General features: G+C 40.1%; 1 protein-coding gene across 3 annotated transcripts in view; it reads left to right on the top strand.

Annotated features, from left to right (window-relative positions):
- Nucleotides 1-505: 505 nt before the first annotated feature.
- The window catches only part of DSE (dermatan sulfate epimerase), a 33,811-nt gene continuing 7,741 nt past the window's right edge, over nucleotides 506-26,575 (top strand). The window contains exons 1-4 of one of the 3 annotated variants that reach the window (XM_057413173.1): nucleotides 506-592; nucleotides 1,112-1,181; nucleotides 12,002-12,470; nucleotides 23,271-23,524. In XM_057413173.1, coding sequence (XP_057269156.1) covers nucleotides 12,055-12,470; nucleotides 23,271-23,524 — 670 coding nt within the window. In that variant the 5' untranslated portion in view covers nucleotides 506-592; nucleotides 1,112-1,181; nucleotides 12,002-12,054. Of the gene's footprint in view, nucleotides 593-1,111; nucleotides 1,182-12,001; nucleotides 12,471-23,270; nucleotides 23,525-26,575 lie in introns of those variants that run through there. The other 2 variants (XM_057413174.1, XM_057413175.1) reach the window with 2 other exon arrangements.

Raw genomic sequence — 26,575 nt, forward strand, 5'->3', positions numbered from 1 at the left:
TTTAACCTCCATAGCCCCTTTGCCCGAGCCGCGGTACCGATGCCAGGAGTTCTAGGCGCAGAAAATCAAATTGCCGACACTCCGGTTCCCGGGGCCAACACATTCCCCTCAGAAAAACGAGTTCTCTCGCTAAAAGAGAGAATCTGGGTATTTCCGTGAAGGACGAGCGGGGAGGAGCGGGCGGGGAAGGGAAAGCTGCGCGCACGCCACCGATAAATAAATAAGCGAGCACACACAAAACTGAAGGAGCGCCCCGGGCAGGGCCGGGTGGCTGCGCAGCCCGTGCGCCGGGGCCGTGCGGGCTTCCTCGCCGCTTCGCTCCGCGCGGTCCCCTCAGCAAGGGAGCGGGACCGCGGCGCTGCCCCTCTCAGCGGCCGCCATGGCGTGAGGGGCCGGGGGAAAAGTAGGAGGACGAGGAGAGGTAAAGAAGGAGGGCGGAGGGCGGGGAGGCGGGAGGTGGAGCGGGAGGGGGGAGTCATTTTCTTCCTGAGTTGAAAAACGCTCCCCCCCCGGCTCCGTCCCCTGGGGCTGCGGAGGAGAAACGTTCTGGCTGCCGAGAGGCCGGTCCGCGCCGCGCCAGGGGCCGCCGGCGGTGAGTGCCCGCGCGGTGCGGGGCAGCGCTCCGCTCCACTCCCGTCCCCTCCCCTCCTTCCCGAGCCTCCCCTCTGCCGGGCGGCTGGGCCCCGAGAGCACCCGTCCGCTCGCGCGGGGCTGGGGGGCGCCGGTTACCGGCGGGTTTGGGAAGGGGGACGTAGGAGCCAGCGATCCCTCACCCGGTACATCCCCATCCCAAGACAGCGGCCGGCGGAGGCGTTAGTGGGCAACGGGTGTCGGGGCCCGGGTCGACCCGGTGCGGGAGCGGGGTGGGAAGGGCGCGGGGTGGTGGCCGGGGGTGTCCCAGGCACGGGGTTTTCCGGGCTGTCCCCGGACGGGGCGGGTACGGGTTGCTGTTCGGTCACCGCCGGTCGGATACCCGCAACGTTGCGGAGGTGCTGGGCATCTCGCAGGGTGGGCCCCGTGTCCGAGGTGGGTTCGTGCGAGAGACGTGGCTTTTTCTGCTCAAAACTTTACCTCTGGGCGCCGGGGGTAACAGTGTTCTGCTCTTCCGTAGCACCGTTACCGCAAGAGCCGCCGAGCCTTTTGCTACTGAGTTAAGCCTCCCAAACATGCGTGTGTGAAAGGTAAGTGGTAGCATCCTTGCCTTAAACCTAGGCGAGCTGAGAGACGGAGAAAGAACGCTTTGCCCCATGCAACTTCCTGCTGCTTTTTTTTCTTTTTGCTAAAGTCCCGGGACCACAGCTCTTAACTCCCGAAGCTCGGTCCCCCCAGCCCCAGGGCGGCAACCTGCAGTTCCTTTAGCTGGTATTGCATGAAAGCGATGCATCAGCACTCCGTGTATCTCATGCCAACTCCTAAAATTCGGTTTGGTATGAATGAAAGTAACCATTCTCTCTGCTTTTTTTGTCATTCCCTCTTAAAACATTATAAAGCCATGGTATTTCCCTACGTTTTCAAGCTGGAGTGGCTTCTTCTTTTGGACATAAACAAGAAATAAGAAATGAATACAATTGTGAATGAAATACAGGAAATATTGCTCTACTAGCTGGAGATTTTTAGTCACCCTAAGAAGATCAATTGCAATTTAAATATCACTAAAGTTTTAATATAGTCTAAACAAAGTCTCAGCTAAACATTGCCACATTATGTTTATCATGCCAACAGTTATAACTCGCCGTTTCAAAACAAAATGAACAATTCAGCTGAAGGGCAGCAGTGGGAATCAGTAATTCAGATGCTGTTTATTACTCTGAAAGACTCTTGCTGGGTAGCCTTGAGCAAGTCACTCCACCTCTCCATGGCTCTGTTTCCTTCCTCATAAAACAGATAAATGTGCTTGCTTGCTTCACTGGGGTGTTGAGAAGTTTAATTAATTAATTTGTTTCATAACTACTTGGAGATCCTTGGGTGCATTTTTCCACAGAAGCGCTAAGTACTAGTTCAACTAGGAGTTCCTTTACTGTGGGTCATTGCTTATGTGTGTTTTTTCAGTGATCTAAATTAACCAAGTTTTTTAGTGAAATCAACAAAGTAGCAGTTCTGGACTGGGGATTTCTTGACTCTCTGTAAACTTCACTAGGATGCAAAACCAAAATATATGAAACACAGAATAATTTACTGACACAGAACTACTGGTACTTTAAGCAAATGTCACTTTCTTTTCTTGCTATTCACAATAAGAGCTTGCTTTTGTTTTGTTTGAAGCATTGTGCTACTTTGCATAATTCTGAATTGCCTTGAAAAAGAAACAACTGAGTGTTGTTATATAATACAAGAACAAGAGATGAGATTAGTTTATAAACATATCTGTATCTTCGCCTATGGAGACTGACCTTAGAAGCACTTGATGCTGGTTTTCCACTGCATATTCATATGCAATCTCTTCTAAAACCTGTTCTTTAGCCATAGAGAGTATGGATTGCAAAGGAAGAAATACATGAACTGAACAAATTGGTTGCCTTTGGTAAAAGTTGATAGATTTTGGTTGCCTAAGAGAGCTCAGGTTTTATTACAATGTATATTAGCTATTCTGACTAGATATTAAATAACTGCACCACTGTAGAAAGGAAAACATGTTTAATTACTTGGCTAAATGTTGAGTATGATTTTCTTAGTTTGCATACAGTTATCAGTAAAAAGGAGCAGGTGAAAGCTAGTTTAAAGGTACTTTCTAAAGGTTCATATCTTTAGAAACTCTGTCCTCATGAGGTCTGTGTACCGGTTTTTTTCCTCAACTACAGAGACAGCAAGCACATAAGCTTTTTCCAAAACTGAATTCAAGTGAAGTCTTGATAAAGATCAATGATAGCAGAAAGTCATTCCAGTACCAGGAAGCTGTTGGGTTGAGAATTAACATAGTGAGTCTGTATGCTGGTGGAGAAATGGTCACATCCATCAGTACACAGCAGTCTGAGCAGTGAGAACTAGGATTAAATGAGGCTGTAAATAAATCTGTAAAACTGAAGTGTCCCTTTTCTCAGAAGCGATTGCATTTAGCTAAAAAACTGAGTCACATTCTTAGGCTTGTATGTGGAAACCTGCACATCTGTCGCCCACAACATACTCTAGCAATGAACAGAAAGAAATTTAGTTACTGGTGCTATTGTTCCTGGACATTTTGCAAGAACTAAAGCGTGTTTTGCCCTGTTTTTTTGTTTTTGTTTTTTTTTTCCCCTAAAGGGATTAAAAAAATAGAGAAACAACTTTCCGTAACCATTGTTTCCTGGTTGAAATTTGGTAATCCAAGTGCCTGGTGAGTGAAAGAGAATGTGGCTCTTGCTTAGCAAGTGGTATTTAATTGGTAAATATGATACCTCAGCAGTGAGTTTGTCCTGGCTGTTTACACCTTCTTTACTGTCTCCATTCAGCAGAGGTAGATAAAAGAGCTTAGTTGCAGTAGTGTTGGTTGCTAAAGCTGTTAAACTGTGGTGCTAGTTTGTGTCCAAGACTGTAGCCACATATTTATTATAGACTCAATATTTGGCAGAAATCACTTCCTTTAAGCTACTTTTCTGTTTAGATGGGTAAGCTTTGTACCGATGTCTGTTAGTCCAGCTGGGATATGGTGAGGTGTGACAGAGCTGCGTTAGTAGAAACCCCAAACCCTTGTGCACTGCACTTTGCCTGAGCTCAGTTATCTACTCAGGAAGGGAGCAGAGCAGAGAAGGGGATTAAAGGCTGCAAGGAAAATGGAAATCCAGCTGATGTCACCTGGGATCTTTCTCATGAATGCTTTGACAGTAGAAGTTTGGCAAGAGTGAGGGTTGGTAACGAAGAGCTGACGAAGGGGTCTGGTCATTTTGGGAATCACCTGAAGGAGGGAGCGCTGGAAACAGTTTCTCACATCAGGTGTTGATGTAACGCCTTCATCTGCTCTGGGCCATGGTCAGGTGTGAAAGCCCAGGCACAAAGAGGCCATTATGTACGTGGTCTGAAATTACCTTTGTTTGGCCTTTCTTTCCGTTTTTCGCTTTTCTTAGACTCACAGAGTATACAGTAGGATTCAGCAATAGTGTTCTTTTGGGCAGCAAATGGATTGTAAGGACCCTGGTCAGGCAAGTATTGTATCTCATACCAGGTAATCATAGTTTTAACAGAAGAGTTCTTTCACCATGGTTGTCCTGGTTTATGTTCTTGTTTGGTTGGTTTGCTTTAATTTTATTTTTATTAAAAATACTAAAACTAAAGAATATTTTGCATGAAATTCATATGCCCTCTTAAGTCTTCTAATCAGATGGCTGCCCAGGGTTGTTAAAGTGTTTTCAAAAGTTGTTGAAAGTATTTGGGTGGCTGTTGCATCATTTTAAAGCCTTTTAATCAGATCCTTGGAGCCGTGGTGCATCACACTTTCTGCCAAAACAATCTGTCAGGTTTCAGTGCTGCTGCCAGAGCCATGCCTGCACAACTCCAGGTCAAAAATGAGATTATACGATTATAAATTTCAGCATTAACCTGCAATTTAACGGCTTTGTTGATGCCTACTCACACAGATTGCTCACACCAGCTGTGGGTAGCTAAATTTTGCGGGAGTAATGTAGCCTTTTAACTCCTTCTGCAGTTGAGGATTCTGTCCATGAAAATCTAATTGTCACTTTTTGTTAAGAGCAGCACTGAGGACAGTAGCCAAAGTACCTACAGACTAGTACATTTTACCATGTTTCCAAGTTTGTACCTTGAAAAAAAAATCAGCTGCATCTGGGTAATGTATATTGTATCTATGGTGAGAGAAAGGAACTGTATGCTATATCTAGATATACATAGAAACTGCAGATAATGAGATTAACAGATGAAAGCAGCAAACGTAACAGAATTATACCAATAATAATGAACACTATATTGATCTGCAGAGAGATATAACTGTTTGTCTGGGTACAATGTAAGCCTACAAACAGAGGCATTTATCCTGTAGCAGACAATCAGACTGAGAGAATACATAGGCTGAGTTAAAGACAGTTTAATAGGTAAAGCAAAAGCTGCACACGCAAGCAAAACAAAGCAAGGAATTCATTCAGTACTTCCCACGGGCCCGCAGGTGCTCAGCCACCTCCAGGAGAGCAGGGCTCCATCATATGTAGTGGTTACTTGGGAAGACAAATGCCAGAACTTCGTATGTCCCCCATTCCTTCTTTTTCCTCTGGCTTTATATGCTGAGCATGACACCATATGGTATGGGATATCCCTTTGGTCAGTTGAGGTCAGCTGTCCTGGCTGTGTCCCCTTCCAGCTCCTTGTGCACCCCCAACCTATTCACTGGTGGGGTGGTGTGAGAGGCAGAAAAGGCCTTGACTGTGCCTAAGCACTGCTCAACAGTAACAAAAACATCCCTGTGTTATCAACACTGTTTCCAGCACAAATCCAAAACACCACCCGCTATTAGCTACTATGGAGAAAATTAACTCTACCCCTGCCAAAACCTAGCACAAGAATAAATAGTTAACAAAAAAAAAATCAATATAGATGTGTATGCAAGACCAAGTCATAAACAGGATATGGAAACACATTAAGTGTTCAAATGAGTTTTGATCCCATAGAAACTGAAGGATGTGATGTGTTATAGAATTCCTGCCTATTAATATGACATCCCGTGGAAATGCTTTGCAGATAAAAAATATTTGATATCTTCAGCTACTGAAGTCTATAGAGAAATACATATATAGAGAGTAAGAACTGGTTTGGTAAAATTCCAGTGGAAACACTTCATTTGTTTCCAACAACTTGGAAGCAGTTGAATGAAGGACATTAAAACAGTAAGATTAAAACTGTTAATTATACATAGTTGAGGACAGCAACAAGCCAGGGAACTTAAAACATTTACAAGTATTTGGAAGAGTAAGGGTCAAGGCTAACAAAGAAGTGCTAGTTGGAAAATAGAAATTAAAGTCAGAAATGGAAACACTAGTCTTGGTATCATATTTTCTGATGCTGTCATTGGCCTCCTAAAAAGTGAGGGAAGCTACATGGCATGAAGCACTTCGGGCTGGGTTAGGCAGAAGGAGGAATTCTGTTTTGACAGCACTGAAGTTTGCTTTCCACATTTGCACAAATGATTTATTATTTCCTGTCCTGTACTTGCACCTGCTGGGCATTGCCATTAACCTCTAAAGGTTTTCCAGCTCTTCCTGTGCACTTTGGTTGTACCACTTGATCCACACAGAGACCATGCTCTTTGACTACCTCAGATAACCTCTTCCCCTGCTCCCTTCCTCCTGTGAGGCACAGTTGCACTTCTGCTTTGTAGGCAAAGGAAGCCCTAAGCATGGCTTCTGATACCTCACATGAAAGGGTTCACAGCCTTACAGACCCCCTGCATGGATCTACGTGCACGGGCAGATGCATTACTTCTTAACAGTTGCCAAATGAATAGCGTTTTGCTACCCAGATTATTACAGGTGATTTTGTTCTGTATTTCTGCAGTATCTGTTATTGTCATAGTCCTAGGCCCCAAAGGGGTCCAGTTTAGTAGATGGATGAGTAGTTTGGTTTACTTCTGGGACATTACTGGAGGGGATAAAACTAGTGAACATATCCTTTTGGCCTATATGAAAACTCTCACTTCAGCTCAAAATAAAATGCTGATGCTCTAAGGAAAATCTTTCTGTGGTAGCTTATAGTTTTATGCCTTTGATGGTAAAAGTGACTGAGCTTTCATTCACTGAATGCAGATGCCTTAACAGGCATGTCTGTACTGGTTGGGGATGATTGCCTTCTGGATTCTGGATATCAAAATGACTTTCTCACTCATTCCATACAGTGAAGTACATAATAAAAGATCCCAGTAAGGATTAGTAGTAGCAATGTTTATGGAACCAAAAAAATCATTGACAAAGCATTTATACAGTAGGATAAATTATAAAATGGAAGAAAATTCCAAATTCCCAAGGGCATGTACACAATTTAAATCTTGTTTTTGATTGAGGCAGAGAGAAAGTTAAGCATTAAGTAAGTGCATGTGTATGTCCTGATAATTTATATATACAGTGGTAAAATAAACTTTTGAATGAAAGGAATAAACAGATGAAACTTGCATCTCAGACACCTTACACATCTTACTGTAAACTTACAAAATACTTGGTATTTGTTGTCCTGTCTGTACAGTTGTGGAGATTGTACCACTGTTCGTTCTCCCAGAATGATGGCCTCGCACAGCTGTGTACTGCTCCAAATAGATCATTGAATTTTGTGTGTAGATCAAAGGACAGATAAACAAGTTTATGGCTTGACTGCTGACATGATGTCATATGCTGATAATTCCTATCGGAACTGCTTGTTTCTGGTTGCCTTGATGATTCTCATAGCACATTATTGAGGCATGTAAGTTGATACAAAGTTTCTTTCGAAGTATTTCAGGTCACTTCAGAACAAGGGCAATGCTAACACCTGGGTACCTGAGCTGTACTTTATTGTAGTTTTGATTCTGAATTATATTTGGGATTTCAGTATTTAAGCTTTTAAATACCTTTGACATAATGTAATTGTGATGTAGCATATTTCTCATATTGAAAAAAACAGAGGAAGCAATGAAGTAATGTTGCCTGGTGGTTAATGTCGTAATAGGTATTTTTCAAGTTATGAGCAGTGATTTTTACACCTTTCCAGCATTTTTATTGGAGAGACGGATGGTCATTGATTTTATCTCACTGACCAAAAGGCAGGTGGAGGAAGGACTCCCAACTGTTCTTTTCTTCGGGTATAGGAGTTTTGTGCACTGGTGTCTAGCCCTGCAGCTTTGAGAGGGACTCAGCAGTACTGTTTGCTGATGTGGGAACTATACAGCTTGGGAGTTAGGTCAGTAGATTTATTGTGATTGTTACAGTACAAAGATAAGTTTATAGTTTCCTTGGTCCCACTTCATCTGACACCTCATTTTGCTGTATCAGATCTGTTTCTGCGAGTCAGTAGGAACCAAATGGCAATATACATGAGAATTAGTCTCTATTGACCCTTTCACCTCTCAGTTTTTGTAGACTTACCCCACATTTTTTAGTACTTAAATGTCATTGGATTCAGTTAGAGGCCTCAGTTACTCTCCCATTTTTAAATATGTTTTCAATATATTTAGATCATCGGTGAAATTGTTGGACAAAATAGCTCTTCAGTTGTTGTGTCATGATTTTAAAACACTACAATTTCCAACTGATTAATTTAGCTTTATAGATGCTGCTCCTCGTGTCAGCAACGAAGTCAATTGCAACGTGTGTGACAAGTTTTGCTAATTATTTGAGGTATTTGGACAAAGTGCCAAAAGAAAGTTCCTACAGAAGTTTGCTTTTCTCTGCTGTGATCTAACCTAGCACTCCTCGTGGCAAGCAGGTATGTTTTGGCAGCTGTCAGTATTGGTACAAAAAATTGCATGCTCATCTCCATTTAATGGGACAAATACCACACCTCTCATTCCAGCATTACCTGTTAGTTTCACAGTAATGGTGTGGCAGCATCTGTTGCTGGAGGTTGATTATTTTGTGTTAAAATATCTATGACTTTCCTATGTGTTTTAACATTGGGCATTAAAATTGCTTGGTTTATTTCAAATTGCTTGTTTCATTATCAATTGCTTTTAGTGCTAGTGTTTTTGAATGGCCAAACAAGGTGATCTTATAATTTGTGACAAAGTATAGTGACAAAATTGTTCATCATTAAATTGAGCATTACAATTACAAAAAACTGAGTGGGAAAGGTTTGCTTTTGCTTTTAATAGTTTATCAAGAAGTGATGCAAAAAAATATGAAAGTTAAGCCCTTGCTGATTCAGAAGTCATTGTCTAAGGTAAAAGTTTGCAGGCTGAACCTGGAGACTTGCTTTTTGTCAGTATGGTGGAACAGATTTTCTGTCAAATGTTTGAACACAACACTTACTTGTGGAGGTAAGTCAGGTAGCAATAAGGAGAACTGTAACCTTTGTGGAAAACAGGAGCCACCCAAAAGTTATTAAATACGTGGAGATTAGTTAAATGGTAACTGAGTTTTAAACTATCATTTATCTATGTATTCTATTATTACAAGCATAGAGGTTGGATACTTTAGCTGAGTGTCAGGGCTTCTCCCACCTTCTCTGGAGGCAGCCAGGTAGTTTTGGGGGTGGGGGGAGGCAGAAGAAAGCCAGCATCTCCACAGCAGAGATGCCAGGAGTTTGCCTGCAGGGTCTCCTGAGTAGTCATACATCCTGGGACCTCGTGGGCAGTTCTCTCCACATACTTGTGGCTGGTGCCTCCACAGAGGTTTGGATGGAAAGGAAAGTGGACTCTTTTGGAGCTGCCTCCTCCCATTCACAACCTGAGCTCTGCAAAGTTACGGGGCAGGGTTTGCTGGCCCTACTGAATCGCAGGTTGTTGTCTTCACATCATAGGAAGGGCATCAGTGTAATTTAACCAAGAATAAATAAGAATGACTTTGTAGACCTGCTTTTGGCACTGCCTGTTGACTTCCTTCCAGATCTTGACTCTGAATATGCTGCCTACTATAGGTCAGTTTTCCAGTTATGTTGCTGTTAGTCTAAACAGTGTGGTATGGTAGTTCCTTAGCGTGGTTAGATGCTTAGGTTAGCTAGTTGCTTACATCCAAGGTAAAAAAAAAAAAAAAAGGTTTACCATCTCTGTTAAATGCACACATACACGAAGGGAGAAAATGAGGGGGGTTATTGAATTCTTAAAGTATGGACTAGGGTTTTAGACAACACTGGAGGTGTCTGGTTATGGTGAAACGATGGGAAATGTGTGTCCAGATTGACAAAGAAGGAGTTCTGGGAAACCTTCCTGTATATATCCTGAACTCTGGTCAGAAAGACCCTAATTTAGGGATCTGTTAAAACCATCCCTAAACTTATATATGTGTTTATTCTTCATTGATGTGCAGAAATATTTACAGAAATCAAGGGAAAGAATGCATTAAGTCCTTACTGCTAGCTGGGATTTTTTCTGATTGTGGAAGCCCAGAAACTTTTTTCAGTGTATAGTCATCACAGAAAAAAAAGTTACAGACATTTTTTGCCTTTTTTCAGGTCTTGGGGTTTATTTAGGCTCTTTTCTCTGCCTCCCGTTCTGAAGGATCATAGAGACTTAAAAAAAAATTATGATGTTTTGAGTTTTTTAATTATGAAAAAACAGGTTTTTTTCAACAGCTTAAAAAATGGCATTGAGTTGCAAACATAATGTACTGGTTTGACTGGGTTTTACCTCCTTTCTTTCAAAATATGTTGTTGCATGGGCTCCTTATGAATAAATGAGAATACAAGTAGACTTGAGTATATTTGGATAAATTTCAGTGCATGCTTCTTTGTATGTGTGTATGTGGTGAGAGACTATGTAGATATTGTGAAAGCATTACCAAATAAACCACCTTTTGATCTGCGTAATGAGTCCTGTAACGATTCGTTTACATCCAAAAAAGGGCAAAACTTACTTGCAAAATGCATTAAAATGCTATGAAAATGTCATCTTCCATCACGCTCTGTTAAAGCAATTATGCTACTTACTGTGATCTATAAATGTAAGCAGTTACAGGGTGCAATATTATTTTTACTCTAGGCAGGAATGCCCAGGAAAAGGTGTACTTTTTGGCCAAAGATGCTTGCTCCCAAATTCATTTTAGGAGCTGAACATAAGCACCTGGAGGGTCTGTGTAGCCAGTAGTCATGGAGGGATCTAGTCTGTCAAGGTTGTCTCGTTGTCTATGGACATGTTAATGACATTGTTTAATCAGGATGTGGGTCTCTAAATAAGGTTTTAACAGCCTAAGTTTCGGTTAGAAAATGTTGGCATCTATAGGTAGGGAGCTGTGGGGAGAAATAAAATGTTGCTTTGTACTTCAGCTTCTTAAGAGTTTTATGACTGAATCCCATGAAACAGGTTTTCCATGGAAAAAAAACATTTTATGTTTCTTTTTAGGTTTTCTTTCCTTCTGTCTATTTCTCCTTTTAATAATTGGAAACTACTGTTCATTATTTACATAAAACTGTGTCTCTTGAATCTGGTTTCTGTAACCTTTCCCCTCAGAAGAATTCTAGGAATTTGCTGGCTTTCCTCAGGGGGATCGTGGCCATGTTTTATCTGAGACTTCAGGCTAGATAATTGGTAATTTTTATGAAGTAACTTACTATGTTTAAATAGTTGCATTTAACCTCTGCATAAATTTGCCATTTGAGCATGTTTTGAGAAGTCATGTATGTAGGAGAATATGCGCTTTCATTCACCGTTCTGCCTTCTTGGTAGCTGGCAGTAAATCACCACATGCAAAATGGAGAGCCCCTTAGAAAAAGAGTGGTAACAATGATGATGATGATAAAAATAATTCAAAACCCAAAAATGCTCTGAAGACAAGGTATTTCAGCTATTTTTCTAAGTCTCTGCCACTTTCTCTTTTTTTTCTGATTAAAAAAAGGGGGGGGGGGGGGGGGGAAACCAACCCAAAAAAAAAAAAAACCACCACCCAACCAAAACTGAGGACGTGTCAGAACCAGAGGCCTCAAGCACAGTATAAAATGACCCCGGCACAAACCTCCAGCATTCCTCATCCTTCCCTCTCCAGCTGCTAACATCAGCCAAGGCAGCACGCAGGCTTGGCTGCTGCCAGCACAAGCTCCTTGGCTCTCCCCCTTTCTTCTCCCCTCCCGCCCTTCTGTGCTTGCCAGTACAGTCATCACTGCTTCATATTAGGCACCATTGCAATTATTTGAAATACAAGAGCTGTCAGTGTGTTCCTTTGCCTCCTATCAGCTACTAGAGGGAAGGATTTGGGAGGGGGAGGGGCTTTCTTCAAAGTGTATGGGTTTTTCTTTAGGATGAATTGCTCAGTAGGTATTTTGTCTGAAGTATTCATATAGAAGCTACTTGAAAGCCACCTGGGACAATACATGGGTTAAGTCTAGATGGAATTGTCTTAGAGAGCGTGCTGAATTACAGTGTCTCACAGATTCATTTTCTGACGTTCTCTTTCATGTCCATCTGCCATAGGATATTTCAAAGATGGTTTGGCTGCCATTGAGACTTGGAGATCTGATGCCACAATGAGGACTCACACACGGGGAGCCCCAAGTGTGTTTTTCATACATGTGGTTTGCTTCGCCTTTGCCTACAGCACCAGGGAGGACCCGAACGCAATGGTTCCTTTTGTCAATGCCAACTATGACAGCTACCCCATGCTCTACTTCTCCAAAGGGGACATGGAGACTCTGCGTCTCCAGGCCACCACCACACACAGGCACATTGCAGCTCGTCTGATTGAAGCAGTACAAACAATGCTGTCAAATCCCCTGGAGTACCTTCCTCCGTGGGACCCGAAGGAGTTCAGTGCTCGGTGGAATGAGATTTATGGCAACAACCTCGGGGCCCTGGCGATGTTCTGCATACTCTACCCTGAAAACATCGAGGCCCTTAACATGGCCAAGGATTACATGGAGAGGATGGCGGCTCAGCCTAGTTGGTAGATTTTTGTCTTTTATTTTCTAAGTTGTTCTTACCATATAAACTGCTTGCAGTTGGAGAAGTGAGTGGATGAGTGAATTGCTTATATTATTTCAGTTGTTCTGACATTCACTTTAACAGTGACTAACTTGCTGAATGCATTTACCCTCATCTGGACCAGCAGTGACACACAGCTTTTCACCTTCACTGGACTTACCCTTTAGCAAATTAATGCTGAAAGAAGCATCATGACCCTTTATGTACCTCCCTAATTGCTGTAAGGTGTAAAAAAAGCACTAACACCCCCCCTCCCCCCCCAAACAGAACAACAAAAATCCAAACCCACTCCAAATCAGAAGGTAGGGTTTCACGTCTAATTTGTAGCAAGAAATGCTACAAGTGTTAGTATTTAATATCTTTTTCTTTTTTTTTTTTTTTCCCAAACTTGTACATATCTTCTTAGAAAGAATTCAGGGAAGGGGGACCTGGAACTATGAAAAACAGGTGTAGGTAAAAATGACATTTGAGTTTCTGCAGCCTGCTGTAACATATGTCTGAGCTACAGTGCAAACTTGCAGCTGTGCTTGGCTGAACAGGTCTTGGGCCTCTCCTTGAGACATACTAGGACATGGTAAAGATGGTTGTCCATCTGATTACTGGAGCTGCCTGATCAACTTACATTTTCATAACCACCTTCTATATTAACTTAACCTAGATGTGAGTTATCATCCACAAGTTATTCTGTCCTCACTGCGCCACACTCTTTCTGTGGGGACAGAAGCTAATGTTCTCACTGTAGGAATTAGTCTAGCAATTGGAACCCCAGGGTCTCTCTCCTTTTACTCATCTTCCTTTTTCAGACGCACCAGCAATTTATCTCCTTTTTTTTCCTCAGGCAGACACATTTCTTCTAACCCCCTGCAGCACTTGCCACTCACTGGGCCTTGCAGACAGGCCCAGGGTTGCTGCCACTGTGAGGAGGTCAGAGAATGGAAACATGCCTTTTGCCCAGGGCAGTGAGGTGGAGCTGCAATGGGGCATTGCTCCCCTCTGTTGTAGCTGCTGTTCTACAGCTCTGTGGTGGCAGCAGCTCAGCAGGAATCTGAGTCATGTTTCAAGCCAGCACAAGAAGAAGCATTAGCTGTTCAAACAGTATTCATTGCTCAAATTACTATTCCTTACCTTCTTTGGGTTAAGACCAACTAGTAGCGTCCTATAAATGGCATCCATCCGTGGGCTGTTGTTGGAATTATGCTGGATTTGAGCCAGCATAACTTGGGATCCATATCCTCCTGGTGGGCATGATTTAAAAGATATTACAGTGGTGGGGTTCCCCTATACTAAGTATTAGAATATGAATGTCACGGAAATACAGGAACTAGAACAAAAGAAGTGGTGGGAGAGAGAAAGGACACATTGGGCTTAAGTTGCTCGCATGTCACAGAAAAGAGGACACATGGGAGTTGTGAAGAAAAGTATTGGCACAACAGGATGGTGGTAATTTCCAAAATCTTCCACTGGAGCACAGAAGTACAAAGCTTCAGTCTTACCTTCCTCCAGAGGAATTCTGTGTTTCTCCTGGCACGCTGGCAGAGGGTTAGAGTGCTAGAGGTAAATCCAAGGATGTGTAACCATCTCCAGCAGAACCTACAGACTGCTCCAAAGTCAACACCTTCCTTCCTAGTTTCATTGTTCACACTCTTTCTTAACTTTCTGTGGGTGGTATAAACACATAGTTACATGGCCATCTGTTTTAACGGAATAAGAAAGAGGAGCAAGTGTTATTTTGAGTAGTGGAACTTATTTGTTTCTTTTGTGGTTTCTGATGTCTCACTTACTGTCTCAGTAACCTCATTTCAGTTCCTTGTGTCCTATGTTTCCTGCCCTGGAATAATTGTGGTCTCTCTGTCCCTTGCCATAATGCTCTCCTTCATCCCAGCTGAGCAGATACCAATCAGAACTGAGCCAATATCCTGTTTCCACTTGGCTTTGATGATACTTACCTGCCCAAAATCCTGTTTTTTCTCAAGTATCTTGTGTTACCTTGGTAAAAGAGAAGCCATGCTTTTCCCACCTTTCACTTCCCCATGTCATTCAGCAAACAGTCAAGGATTAATCAAGGTTCTGTGCTTTGCTAAAGAAGTGGGTGCAATGTACTTAATAGGGAATATACAGAAGGAGGAAATCAGAAACATAGGCAATAGGGCTGGGGTAAGCTGGCCTTTGCAAACCTCCAGTTGGCCAGCTTTTCAAATGCTGTGACAGAAACATGAATCTGGTTTCCGTTTTATTTTTCCCAGAGAACTCATGGCTGAATAATGTCAACATCTAGTTCTCACTATAGCACCATCATTGATGGCAGTAATATAGATACCTCTCCCTTGTCCAACAGTGGTTTTCAGGAAACTATATGAATGCAGTATCTCTGTGGTATGTACTGCTCTGCCTGGCTCTGCTCTAATAGGTCAGCAGGTTCAGAAGCTGAAGGAGGGGCCCACAGATCATGTAAATCTGTTTTTCCTAAGAAACTCAGCTCTCAAGTACCAGAAAACATGTTACTGCACACACTTCTCCACTTAGGGTAAGACTAGGAGAACAGAAATTGACATGGCAAGTAGGGGAGTTGTGGCTCTTACGGCATCTAAACCACTGTGTAAGACTGTACATAAACTGTTTTGGCAGTGTCACAGTAATGGAATTTTAAAAACCCCATGTTGTCCAGTCAATTTAAGCATGTTTAGTTTTCCTCAGACTTTTGGGAAAACTATCATTCTGGGTCATACATTACAAATGTTATCTTTATTAAATAATTTGAGGTCACATGTGTTCTGATCAGGAGGGTGGAAAGAACTAGCAGTTTTGATGTTGCCCAAGTTTGGAGCCTTGCATGCTAGGGCACTCTTTTGCCAGAACTCTTTATGTCATCAGTAAAGACGGCTTGTCCAGAGAGGTATTAATAAGATAAGTAAGTCAGAGGAACTTTTCTCTCTCTAGACTTCCCCTATAATGTAGGTGCCTAGACTGCCATGTAAAATGCCAAAAAAAGTTTTTGTCTCTGACAAAAGTTGGAAAGATTAATCTGGTGCTCATATAGGTTCCTCGTCAGCAGCTTGGTTCTTTCAACAGTATGATCTGGATTTCTTTTACTTCTGCTGACATGGCATTGCCCCTAAAATAGCTCTAGAATTAAAAAAAAATAAAAATTCAGTTGAATGAGTTTCTTCTAATTTTTTTGTGGCAACATTAAAGAAATTTTAAGCCTTACCAAAAATAAAAGTGGATTTTGGTTGTGTGTGCGGTAGCTGGATAAAATAAATACAGTTTAAAGTGTCATTGATTATTTGTCCCAGAATGCCAAAAGATTAAGAAAACTGACATTTTAAATTTCATCTTTACATTAGCAAGAATCCTCAGTAGTCTAAATATGGTTCAATATCTCAAGATACAATTATGAGAAAGTCTACTGGTAATTGATACATGCATGGAAGAGGCATGTAATTAAGCACTTTTGTCTTTTCTCATCTCTTACACTAGTCATTTCATATCACATAACAAAATACACCCTCCATTGCATTCCCATTTCTGTAGGCTAACAGAGCTTGAGCCGTTTGTCATAACAACGGATGTTGATAGGCATGCTGCTCATAACAGAGCATCCATAATTGCTACATCCTGGAATAGGTTTACATTTTAAAATAAACAAAAGGGCAATGGCTAATAGCTAACTATAACAATCACCCAAATAATATGGGAACAGACAATGTTTTAGAGACTAGCAAGAGCGGGGAGATGTAGTGCGTTAGTGTTTCAGTAAAAATAGATGGACTTTAATGGTTTCACCTGTAAAAATTAAAACCTGGTGTTAAATAACTCACTTGGTTTTCCTGGGGTTTGATACCTAGATGCTGTCTAAAGTCAAAGAGAGTTTGTCCTTATATTTGAGGTGTGTGATCTTATTTTACAGAGAACAGAGGATATAGATGCGTTCTCTGGCATTTTATCTCTGGCCCCTAGAGCACTCGCCGCCAGAAGTGCATTTTGGCTGAGGGGATCTGTACTCGTGATTCTTTCCATGTGCTGCCTTGGCCTGCTCCCGCACTGAGTGGAATGATGTAATTGGAGTTGCACATTGTGCAGAAGTAAAAGTCCAGTCAGATTCTGTGTTTTGGACAAAGCAGTGAAAAACTTTCATCTTTGCTAAGCCCGCCTTATAAACAAATACCATGTAGGTTCACAAATTCTGCACCCCTCTTACAGTAGCAGGAAAGATGTCCCCATGTGCCATTGCCAAACAAGAAGTTTCTGGGTTTTTTTGTTTGGCATTTTTTCCCACATAGTTGACGCACTGTTTTTAAAGACAAGTATGTTACCAATGTACAATAAGGTGTGGGATTTGACAGTAAACCCGGCTCGGTGGGTTTCATAGGGGAGATAATTACTGTCAAGCACGTGCAAACATTCCAAGGGAATAGCAGCAAGTAAGGAGAAGCTAAGGGAAAGCTTCAGCGTAACAAATCTGTGACCTTTCTGCTATTTCATCTTAAACAGCAATCCTTCAGCCTTCTGTTAGTCCCTGTTTATTAAAAGTATTGAAGCATGCTGTAGGACTATTGCTGTTAGTATCCAGGTGGTGCTTGGTGTTGAACAATATGGATTACAAAGTAAAAATACGTAAATATAAATAATTAAATGTGTAGATAGATGCATAACTAAAATAAACTCATGTGTGCTGAGTTGAGATAAGGCAAGTCTCTGCTAACACCACAGATTTAGTGCATCTGTTTGACTCCAAATAATCCACCAACAGTCATCTTTAAAGAAAACTTAGGAGGGTTTTATAAGACTGAGGCATAGACGTTAGCATAAAAGAAGGTTGATACGATGGGATAGCCTCCTACAGGGAGGAAGAAAAAGAAAAGGAAGGGTAGGAAGATGAACTTGGTATCTGGAATATATATTATGTTAGTAAGTGAAATATCAAACCCTCATGCTGGGTTTATCTTTTTCATATGTAGCATTTAAAAATAGGAGTTGTGCATTACTGTGAAATTAAATGTCCAGCTGGATTTTGAAGAGCTTCCTTTATACCTTCTTTTGTAATTGATAGGACCTCTAGGAGATAAATAGACGCTGAAGTTCTGTGATAGCTACAGGGAGCTCACTTTGTGGCATGAATCAGATAAAAACTTGCTACAAGAGCTAATCTGTTGAAATAATAGCTAAACTTCTATGTCTGCTTAATATGGCACTGAGAATTACTGAAACAGGCTCAGTTCTTGTTTACTAATGTGTCAACACAGAAGGATCATAATTAATACTAAGAGCGAGCCGAGCCCAGTGTGTAAAGGCCTCTCTTGTGATCAAAGCTGAAAATGAGAGAAGAGGATCTGAAAGAAGCTTCAGAAGCAGCAGAATGATGATTATAGACCTATGGGGAAACAGTGAAAAAGAGGCTAGAAAGCAGATGAAAGTTTCCAAAGGAGTAAAGTTCTACTTGCCTTCTCAGCACCTAAGCAGTACAACCCTACTTTTATAGGAAGCTCTTAAAACTTCTGAAAAACATTGAGACAACATTTTATGTTGCCTTTTTTTTTTCCCATATTGATATGAATGTAGCCTTTTCCAATTAACCACTCCTTTGGCTGTTTCCCTGTGAACTGAGCTGCAGTGAACCTGAGCATGTCAGAGTGGCTGCTGCTGAAACACAGCTGGTAAAGAGATAAGACAAATTTGTTTTACAAGATAAGTTTGTTTATTTCTTGTTTAGACACCAGAAATATAAATCATCAGTTTTCCAAAGATGCTTCTTATTCTTAGTGTTTTTGTTGCAAACGACTGAACACTTAGGTTATGCAGAAATGGGGTTTCTGTTTTGGCAGCCAGCTAGAAAAATGTGGAAAAGGTGGACGTTGAGAGGTTGCTTTGGATGAAACAGATTTTTTCAAGGATTTTTTTTTTTTCTTTCCAAAACAAAAATTGGAAGCTTCTGTTCCATTAGTGAAGAAAATACTCTATTTGAGCACAAGAAAATATTTTGTTTTGGAAGCTTTGTTAAGAAACATACTGAAAATTTAGTCAAGTTTATAAAATAAATGTTGGTGGTCTCATTTCCATTGGTTATACTCCCTCTTGGTATGTATATTCCCTATGGACACAGAAGAATATTTCTCTCCTTTGCCTCACTGGAGGTTTAAAGCTGTATCTCCTTCCCCCAGAAGTGGGTCAGAACAATGGGAAGGGTCTGTGGAGTGTCAAAGCATTGCCATTGGGAAGACTGTACAATTACACAATTGATTTCAGGATCAAGAGGTCAGTTGGCCCCATTACATGACATATTTTTATCCACAATTGACATTTAATGTGCATTAATCTCTACCATGCTGTTAGCTGTCTAAGATAATTGCATCAAAATATACTAGAGGGCTGTCCTTCAACTAATTTTCACCTGTCTTTAGAAAATACTCATTTCCTTTGCATCCACCTAGTAAGAGTGAGAGGTTCAGTACTGAGGAGGGAATACTGACATGCTTCCTTCAATCATTAGCTTAATCTGCCCTCAAACTGCAGGAGCTATTCTGCAGTAAGTAATTTATCATTTGAGTGTTTGGAGTATTAAACTTCAGGGTGTGGATTACTCGTGTAATATATGTGTCAGGATGTGCTTAATGCTTCATTTTGCATGCAGTGATGCCCTATTACTTACTAACCTTGAGGCTAGAAATCAGATCTCACAGTGCCTGGAGGGTATTCTGTTTCTCAAATTAGAAAGTGTTATTTTCCTATTTGCTTCAACTTGATTTTATATTCTGGATACAAAATGAAATAAAGGCAATTCTAAACATCCCACAAGTCATGATCATGGAACTCGATTAAGCATGAGAGTTTGATTTAAATCCTGCCTTGAACTCAGCAGAGAGTATTTTTTCCCTCTTGGCTTATATTTCTTAGAGAAATGCTAATATTTCTTTCTTCAGTAAGGAAGTAGTTAGTAGTAGACAGAAATGAGGGAAAAATACAGACAACTGTTTCTGCTGAGAGAGGAGACATTAATGTTGTCAAGAAATTGAGAGGTTGTGGTAATTCTACTACAGTATTTCTTGTTGTTTTTTTTGTTGTTGTTGATACTGATTTTGACTTCCCATCCAAAATCAGTATATGTATATAGAGTACAGAGTCATATTTAGTGGAAGTGCTATGTACAGTCCTAGCCTTGAACATGTATTGCATGCCTGATGATTCTTGACATCATAAACTGATGACTAAAAGAACTGTCTTAACTCCCTCTTCAGTTTCATTGCTCATTGCAGAATGTGACAAATCTAAAACAAATAGCCATGTTGCAACATGCAGAAATTCTCAGCACATGTAGGAAAACCATACTACTTATACATAATACCAAACTTATCCTTTTGTCCTTATTTATCCAGTTTCTTCATGGAGAATTTATATCAGACTCTTAATATTTAAAATAAAATAACAAAAATATTTTGTATGATGCAGATGAAGAGAACTTGAAAGAATACCCATGCATCTATATGTCCTGTACCATTCACAGAATTTGTCCAGACTGCAGTTCTTTGTGCAGAATGATGCATATGAAGGATATTTATGGTGTTTAATCATTAGGCAAGAAACCAGTTCATCACTTTTGCTCTTTTACAAACCTTCTCAAGTTTCCAGATAAGGACCTCTATGAATACAGATATAGGTGTAGAAGTACAAAAAAAAATACTTTGGGTTTGTTTTTTGGTTTTGGGGTTTTTTTTTTTTTTTTTGTACTCTGTAGGGATGCGTTTATGGTTTAGCTGTTACTTTAAAATATGTTTCGGAACTTTTGGAACACTTGTCTGCTAAAAGTGCTTATGTTGCAACTAAGTAGTTGCTCTATACTAAAAAATCCATTATAGATGTTTTTATTTACTTTGGATTCTTTTTTGGTAACATCTGATACCTTTAAAAGACCAAAGAGGTTAATGCAGCATTGAGGTAAAGGTTACTTGCTGTCTTTAGACACAGTTAATTGCTAAGCTGAGGTTCAAACTATCTGATGTTAAGTTTTACTCCTGAGAGTCTTAGAAAATAGCTGTTTTCTGCCTGTTTTCCAATGCAAAGCATTGGCATGTTTTTACCTATCTTAATTCGTAAATACAGACAACTCTTCTTCAGTATTTAAGAGCAGAGTAGTTAATAGGTTGTCCTGAAAACTCTTTTTTTCATATAATATGTTCAGTGCTAGCCTATGGTATCATGGTTTCCCACAGTTTATCAGCCAGACTGTTTATCAAATCTGACACTAAAAATACTTTTGAAAAATGAGAGCGTAATTTAGATAACAAAAAGCATTTAATGCTTGCTACTTGACCATTCTTCTTGTGAATCATTTTCCACACTGTTTGGTGTACATTGCTTGTTTCCATTGAAATTCGCTTAATGGAGGTGCCCTGATTTGTATCAGCTGAAGAGTTACTACTTCAAGAGAGTTGCATTTTAAGAACAGATGTTGACTGTGGTTTTGTATGTTTAGAAATGAGGGTCTTTAAATTGTCATCTTTAATTTTCTCTATTCCTTGTCTGCATCTCCTCTGTTAAACTCTATACAAAACTTACTATACAAGTATCTTTTATACTATAGAATTTGACTCAATATTGCATTTGAAACAGAACATGAAGTTAGCTTACATCTTCAAAATGAAAGTTACAATAAATCAGTTCCACTGTCAAATCTCATTTAAGATGAAAGAACGTAAAGATCATTAAATAACTTTAAGCACATTCTAATTTGCAATTTTTAGTCTGTTACAAGGAGACTGAACTTTGAATTAAATGTTTTAAATCCTGTCAGTTTTTTTCTTCCGACCTGATGTATAGCTTAGCCTCATTTTGTAACTGTTCCAGACAGAGGCCTTTAAAGTGATGCTTCCCGTACCCATTTGAACTCTAATTTCTGAATGTACAATAGTTTAGTGAAAAGTAAAACTAAAAATATTTCAGAAATTAGGATTCAGGATACAGCTGGTTTAAGGTATGTTCATGTGTCAGAGGATTTTTGATAGCAATCACGGTGCCACGCTGTTGCATATCATCGGCATAGAATGCAACTTTATGTTTACATACAAGACTACCAACATTTTAAGAACTTTTTCAGTGATAAGGAAAGATGAAAATGCAGAAATAGAGACACAGAGGATTAATTGAGATTGACAGATAACCAGTTAACTCAGATTTTCAATTTTTGTGCCTCAACGACACAGTATAAATAAATCCGGAGAATTAGAGAGTTGCCTGATCAGTTCAGCTACATTTTCTTCCAGTTTACCTGGAAACACAAAAAGAATGAGCAGCTAGGAAAAGCATGTAAATGTTTTGGGTTACGGGTCTGTAATTTTTTGCAAAAGAATTAAGTGAAAACATAAGTAAGATATTTTCCTATACGTGGCTGGAAGTCTTCACTGGCAAGTTTAGAGTTTGGACCAGAAAAATGAATGACAAAGAGATGTTCCTGACATTGACCACGGGGAATGGATGAGGAGATGATGAGCAATAAGTTTCTAGAACTTTTTTTCCAGTTGCTTTGACAGTCACTTGTTACCACACTTACAGCTGTCTTGTATTGTTCACAGCCATCTTCTGTCAATGCCTGTCTGCTAACCAAGAAAAAAAATTGGACAAACAAAAAACTGTAGTCCAATAAACCCCTGGTTCAAGTCCTGCTGATCAATGCTGAATGCATTCAAGTACTTAATTAAAAATCTGTGAGGTGAATGTTTCATTTTGAAAAAAGATAAACTGAATGCATAACTTCACTCAGCAGAAAATGGGATTGTAGCTGCGAGAAGGTGAACATTTAAAGTGTTGGAAATGCAGCTAATCAAATAGCCTACAGAGACTTTCCTTACATACAGGTGTGAATGTGCCAAGTTAATTTGAGGTTTTCCAGTGATGTTAGAAATACTGAACTAAAAGTTAAAGGTCATTTTTCTCACTTGTATATGTTGTGTTTTACCATAGTTGCAGTGCCCTGGGCTGATGGTAATAATTTTTAAGTCATTCATTCATGCATTTTGAATGCAAATAAATGTTCCTAGAGCAGAATGAGGATTTTTTTTATTTTTTTTTTTAAACCTTGCTCTTTTGGTCATCTGGTCACATTAATGCTTACATAAATTAAGACGAAATCATATTTATAGAGTCACAGAATAGTTAAAGCAGGGAAGGTGCATGTCTTCAGGAGCACAACACAATTTCCACTGATTGCACTCTCTCATCTCAACAATTTTAAATTCATTTCTGTAATAAAACATATATTGCAAAGAAAGTGAAAGAAGGGAATAGCTAGGAAAACAACTGATCATTGTTCAGTCTATCAGAGATTTTTTTCACAATGTATTCCCTCACATTTCCCTTTCTGTAGAACCATGGGCTTGAAGTACTGTAAGTACTGCAAAACTAAAGTCTTTGATACACAATAAATGCTTGATTTAAAAGAAATATTTGTTCTACACTAACTCTACCTCCATTATGAATTTTCTTGGTACAAATTTACGATTTCGCAAAGTTCAGTGTAATCATTGGATACAAATGGGTAGTTCCTATAAAATGATTTTGAGTAGTAGCATCATTTTACCTCTGTTTTATGTTAAATACTAAAAAGGAAAAAGAAAATTGTATCAGAGACTTGGTAAGTAGCTTGCTACTGTGTTAAAATTCAGCATTAATTGCCTAACTTCAGAGACATTAAGTCATACACAACTCACAGTACAGTCACAGAGAAAAAGAAGTAGGTGAAACTCAATTAATTGGTATCTTTCTTTATTGACAGGCTAGTGAAGGATGCCCCGTGGGATGAAGTCCCTCTTGCTCACTCCTTAGTTGGTTTTGCCACTGCGTATGACTTCTTATACAGCTATCTCAGCAGGACTCAACAGGAGAGATTTCTTGAGGTAATTGCCAATGCCTCGGGATATATGTACGAAACATCATACAGACGTGGATGGGGCTTCCAGTACCTCCACAACCACCAGCCTACCAACTGTGTGGCCCTGCTGGCAGGAAGCCTTGTTCTGATGAATCAAGGTATGTGCTAAACCATAGGAACATTTTTCTGAAGTGTATCAACTCAATCAGCTATTTATGCAGCAGAGTTCAGGAACTGATAGAAACACTTCTGAGACTACAGCAGTAACGGGTTTGTTCTTTTGCTGCTTAGAAAAATTTAGTTTACTGACTAGAAAAAACATCTGTGAGCAGATGTACAAGGTCTATTATATGTGGATATATACCCATGTATATAAATCCATTTTCTAAGTGATTCTGAATTCTTGCCCCATTGTTTGTAAGAATTAAAAATCCCCTTGTGTATAGTCTGTCTAGCCCAGATTTACAGACAGGGTCTTCCAGGTAGATTATCAGTCAAGAGTTATGCACTTTGTCTCCTTACACAATATATTGAGAAAGTCAGCAGTTAGGAACACCCCATGCTCTGAGCTGGGAGCTGGACAACCAGATAACCTGGAATTTCATCCAAAACTTCTGTCCTGTCTCCCTGAGAGAGCTGTAAAGGTGTAACTTCATCCATCCAAAGGCCACAGCTAGGGACCTCAGAACAGTATCCTGTTCTGTGGAGATGGGCAGGGCTTTGCCTTTGTTCCTCTGAACTATGCCATTGCACCCCCCAGCCTTCTTTCAGGAGGTGTCTGCCAGATTCTTTGCTTCAGGAGCTTAAACTTATACTTCCCAATTCCCAGGTGAATAACCTTTCCAGTCACTCTTGGCTGCTCTGCCTGGAGCTATTCCTCTGCCCAGAGCTATTCCTCTGCCCCTGTTGAAGTGATACTCTGTGTAAACAAGAATTCGAGTCAAAGTCACAGAGTCAGAGGGAGAGAGCAGATAAGAAATCCTGACTTGAAACCCCAGTGGTACTTTAGCTGAGAGATAGAAGTCATGAAGGCAGCTTCTGCTTTTATGAGAACATGTCAGTACTTTGTCAAGTGATTATTTAATATGTGCTAGAAGTATTTTGAAAACATGATGCCCAATAGAACTATTTACTCGCTGCAAGTCAAGGAAAATCTAGTTTCTGTGTGCTGATGGCATTGCCAAGCTATTCAGCCCTGCCAAGCAAGGCACATCTGCACATGGTTGGATCTTTTGGATATCCAAAGAAGTGTGACAAAAAACTGCGGCACCTACTATTTAGGGGAACATCTTTTGTTAAGTGTTTGTCAAAACAAGCTCATTCCCCGATGTGCATATGTTGAAAAGCAGCAAGAGTGTATGTGTAAGTTACTCCCTTTCCTCCTGTCTTGCCTTCCACAAATTGAAGTCTCAGACCATATTTATTCAGTGGGTTTTGCTAAATTCCTCATAATTCCATCCTTCCCCAAGCCTCCGTCAGTGCAGAAAGCTGGCAGTTTGCAAGATGACTCTGCTTTTCATTAGTGTGTAGACCATAAGTATGCTTTGTGCCAAACAATGATAACATCACAAATAAAGTCAGACAGTATTTCTTTCACCAAAGGTAGGTGTTTTTTTTTTAATGGGGGGTAGGAGGCAAAGGCAAATAGAGCAACACTTGAACAATTTGGAAATAGTGGTGATAGTTCAAATGAAAATAAATCAGAACAGATTGCATATTTCTAAATGAAAAATCAGTTCTTTTCAGTATAGAGCAACTTTATTTAAGAAAAGACATTTAAGCCTAAAATTAAAAAAAAAAAAAAATTTTTTTAATTTTTCTTTCCAAGATGAAAGACTTTTTCTGAAGGAGAAAAAAAAGTAGGGAGAAGGGGGTGAACATAGTATTCTTCCTGTATCAGATGCATAGCAAATGCAAATAGTGTATCCTAGTGTAAAAACTTCCTCCCAAAAGGTTTAAATTCCAACTAATAATTTTAAACACAATTGAGCTATTGAAGCATGCAGAGGCTAAATATCCAGCTTAAAAATATGTAAACATTGTAATGGGAATGAAAAATGAAACTTATTAAAATTCTAGACACAAACACACAGTCTTTGTAATGATATTAAACACTCAGGTATTCAAAAAAGAAACGTGAGTAAGGCCTAACTTGATACGGATGCTGCTAATTTTAGGTGAGATTTGTTCTGGTTTGTTGTATAGCCTGACAGAGTGTTGAGTCTCTTACTTTTTTCATTCTAACATATTATTGCTCTTTTAATATACTACAAGCATAGGGTTAAATCATAGACGTACACTAAATAAACAGAACATATATGAGTTGGTAAATGCATATATTACAATGCTGAACCATGGAAAATACCATTCTTGCTAGTGTAGTAGTCAGAAGCTAGTTGTTGTGGCTGTTATGTCAGAAGGGAAAACAAGAGTGGAAGCATTTGGGGTTTTATTTGGACAGACCCCTGTGCTGCCAACTCCATCAGAGTAATGAAGCAGTGTCAAGATAGCTGTGAGTAAAGTAAGTGGAAGTAAGTAGCATCACCTGCCCCTGTTGCTCAGGGCTGCTCCATCTTAGTTGATTCTTCAGTAGAAATACCACATTAGATTCAGGTTGTCTGTTTAGCTTAGACTTCACAATTTTTTTGTCTCTCTTAACTGAGCAGGATTTGGCAGCCTTGACTAGTAGGATGTCTGAATCTCTCATCAGTCTGCTGAGCATAAAGGCAGTCTTAAGCAGCAGCTTTGAATGTAGCTCATACGCCCTTATCCTGGCACGTGCACTTCATTCAGCAGGCACCACTTTACCATGTAATAGGGTGTAATGTATGCCAGCTGAGCTCTGCTATATGGTGGAAATAAGTCTGGTTAAGTCTGTGCTCAGACACTCTGAGATGGGTAGACACTAAGTTGCCATATAGAAGTACAAGGCAGTTGATCTCTGGTTAGTCCTAACCTCTCTTGCCAGTGAAATCAGAAAGAAAAGAAGAGAAGGCACGAGCTTTTCCTCTGCTGGGATTCACATACTGACTTCTGCAATGCGTGAATGCAGTGGTGAAGCTCTCATGCTTGTGCTTGTTCCTTGGTGAATGCAGACAAGCCTTGGGAAAGTCTTGTCACAACCTCTTCCCAGCTCCTGATATGTGTAGGGCAGACCAAAATAGTAAGATCTCAGAGAGATTTTTCTTGAAAGTAAAATAACTGTTTAG

Source organism: Pezoporus wallicus, unplaced genomic scaffold (genome assembly GCF_028554395.1).
Source record: "Pezoporus wallicus isolate ANWC-B61680 ecotype Strahan unplaced genomic scaffold, APGP_CSIRO_Pwel_v1 contig_7505, whole genome shotgun sequence".
In the NCBI taxonomy this organism is placed as follows: Eukaryota; Metazoa; Chordata; class Aves; order Psittaciformes; family Psittacidae; genus Pezoporus; species Pezoporus wallicus.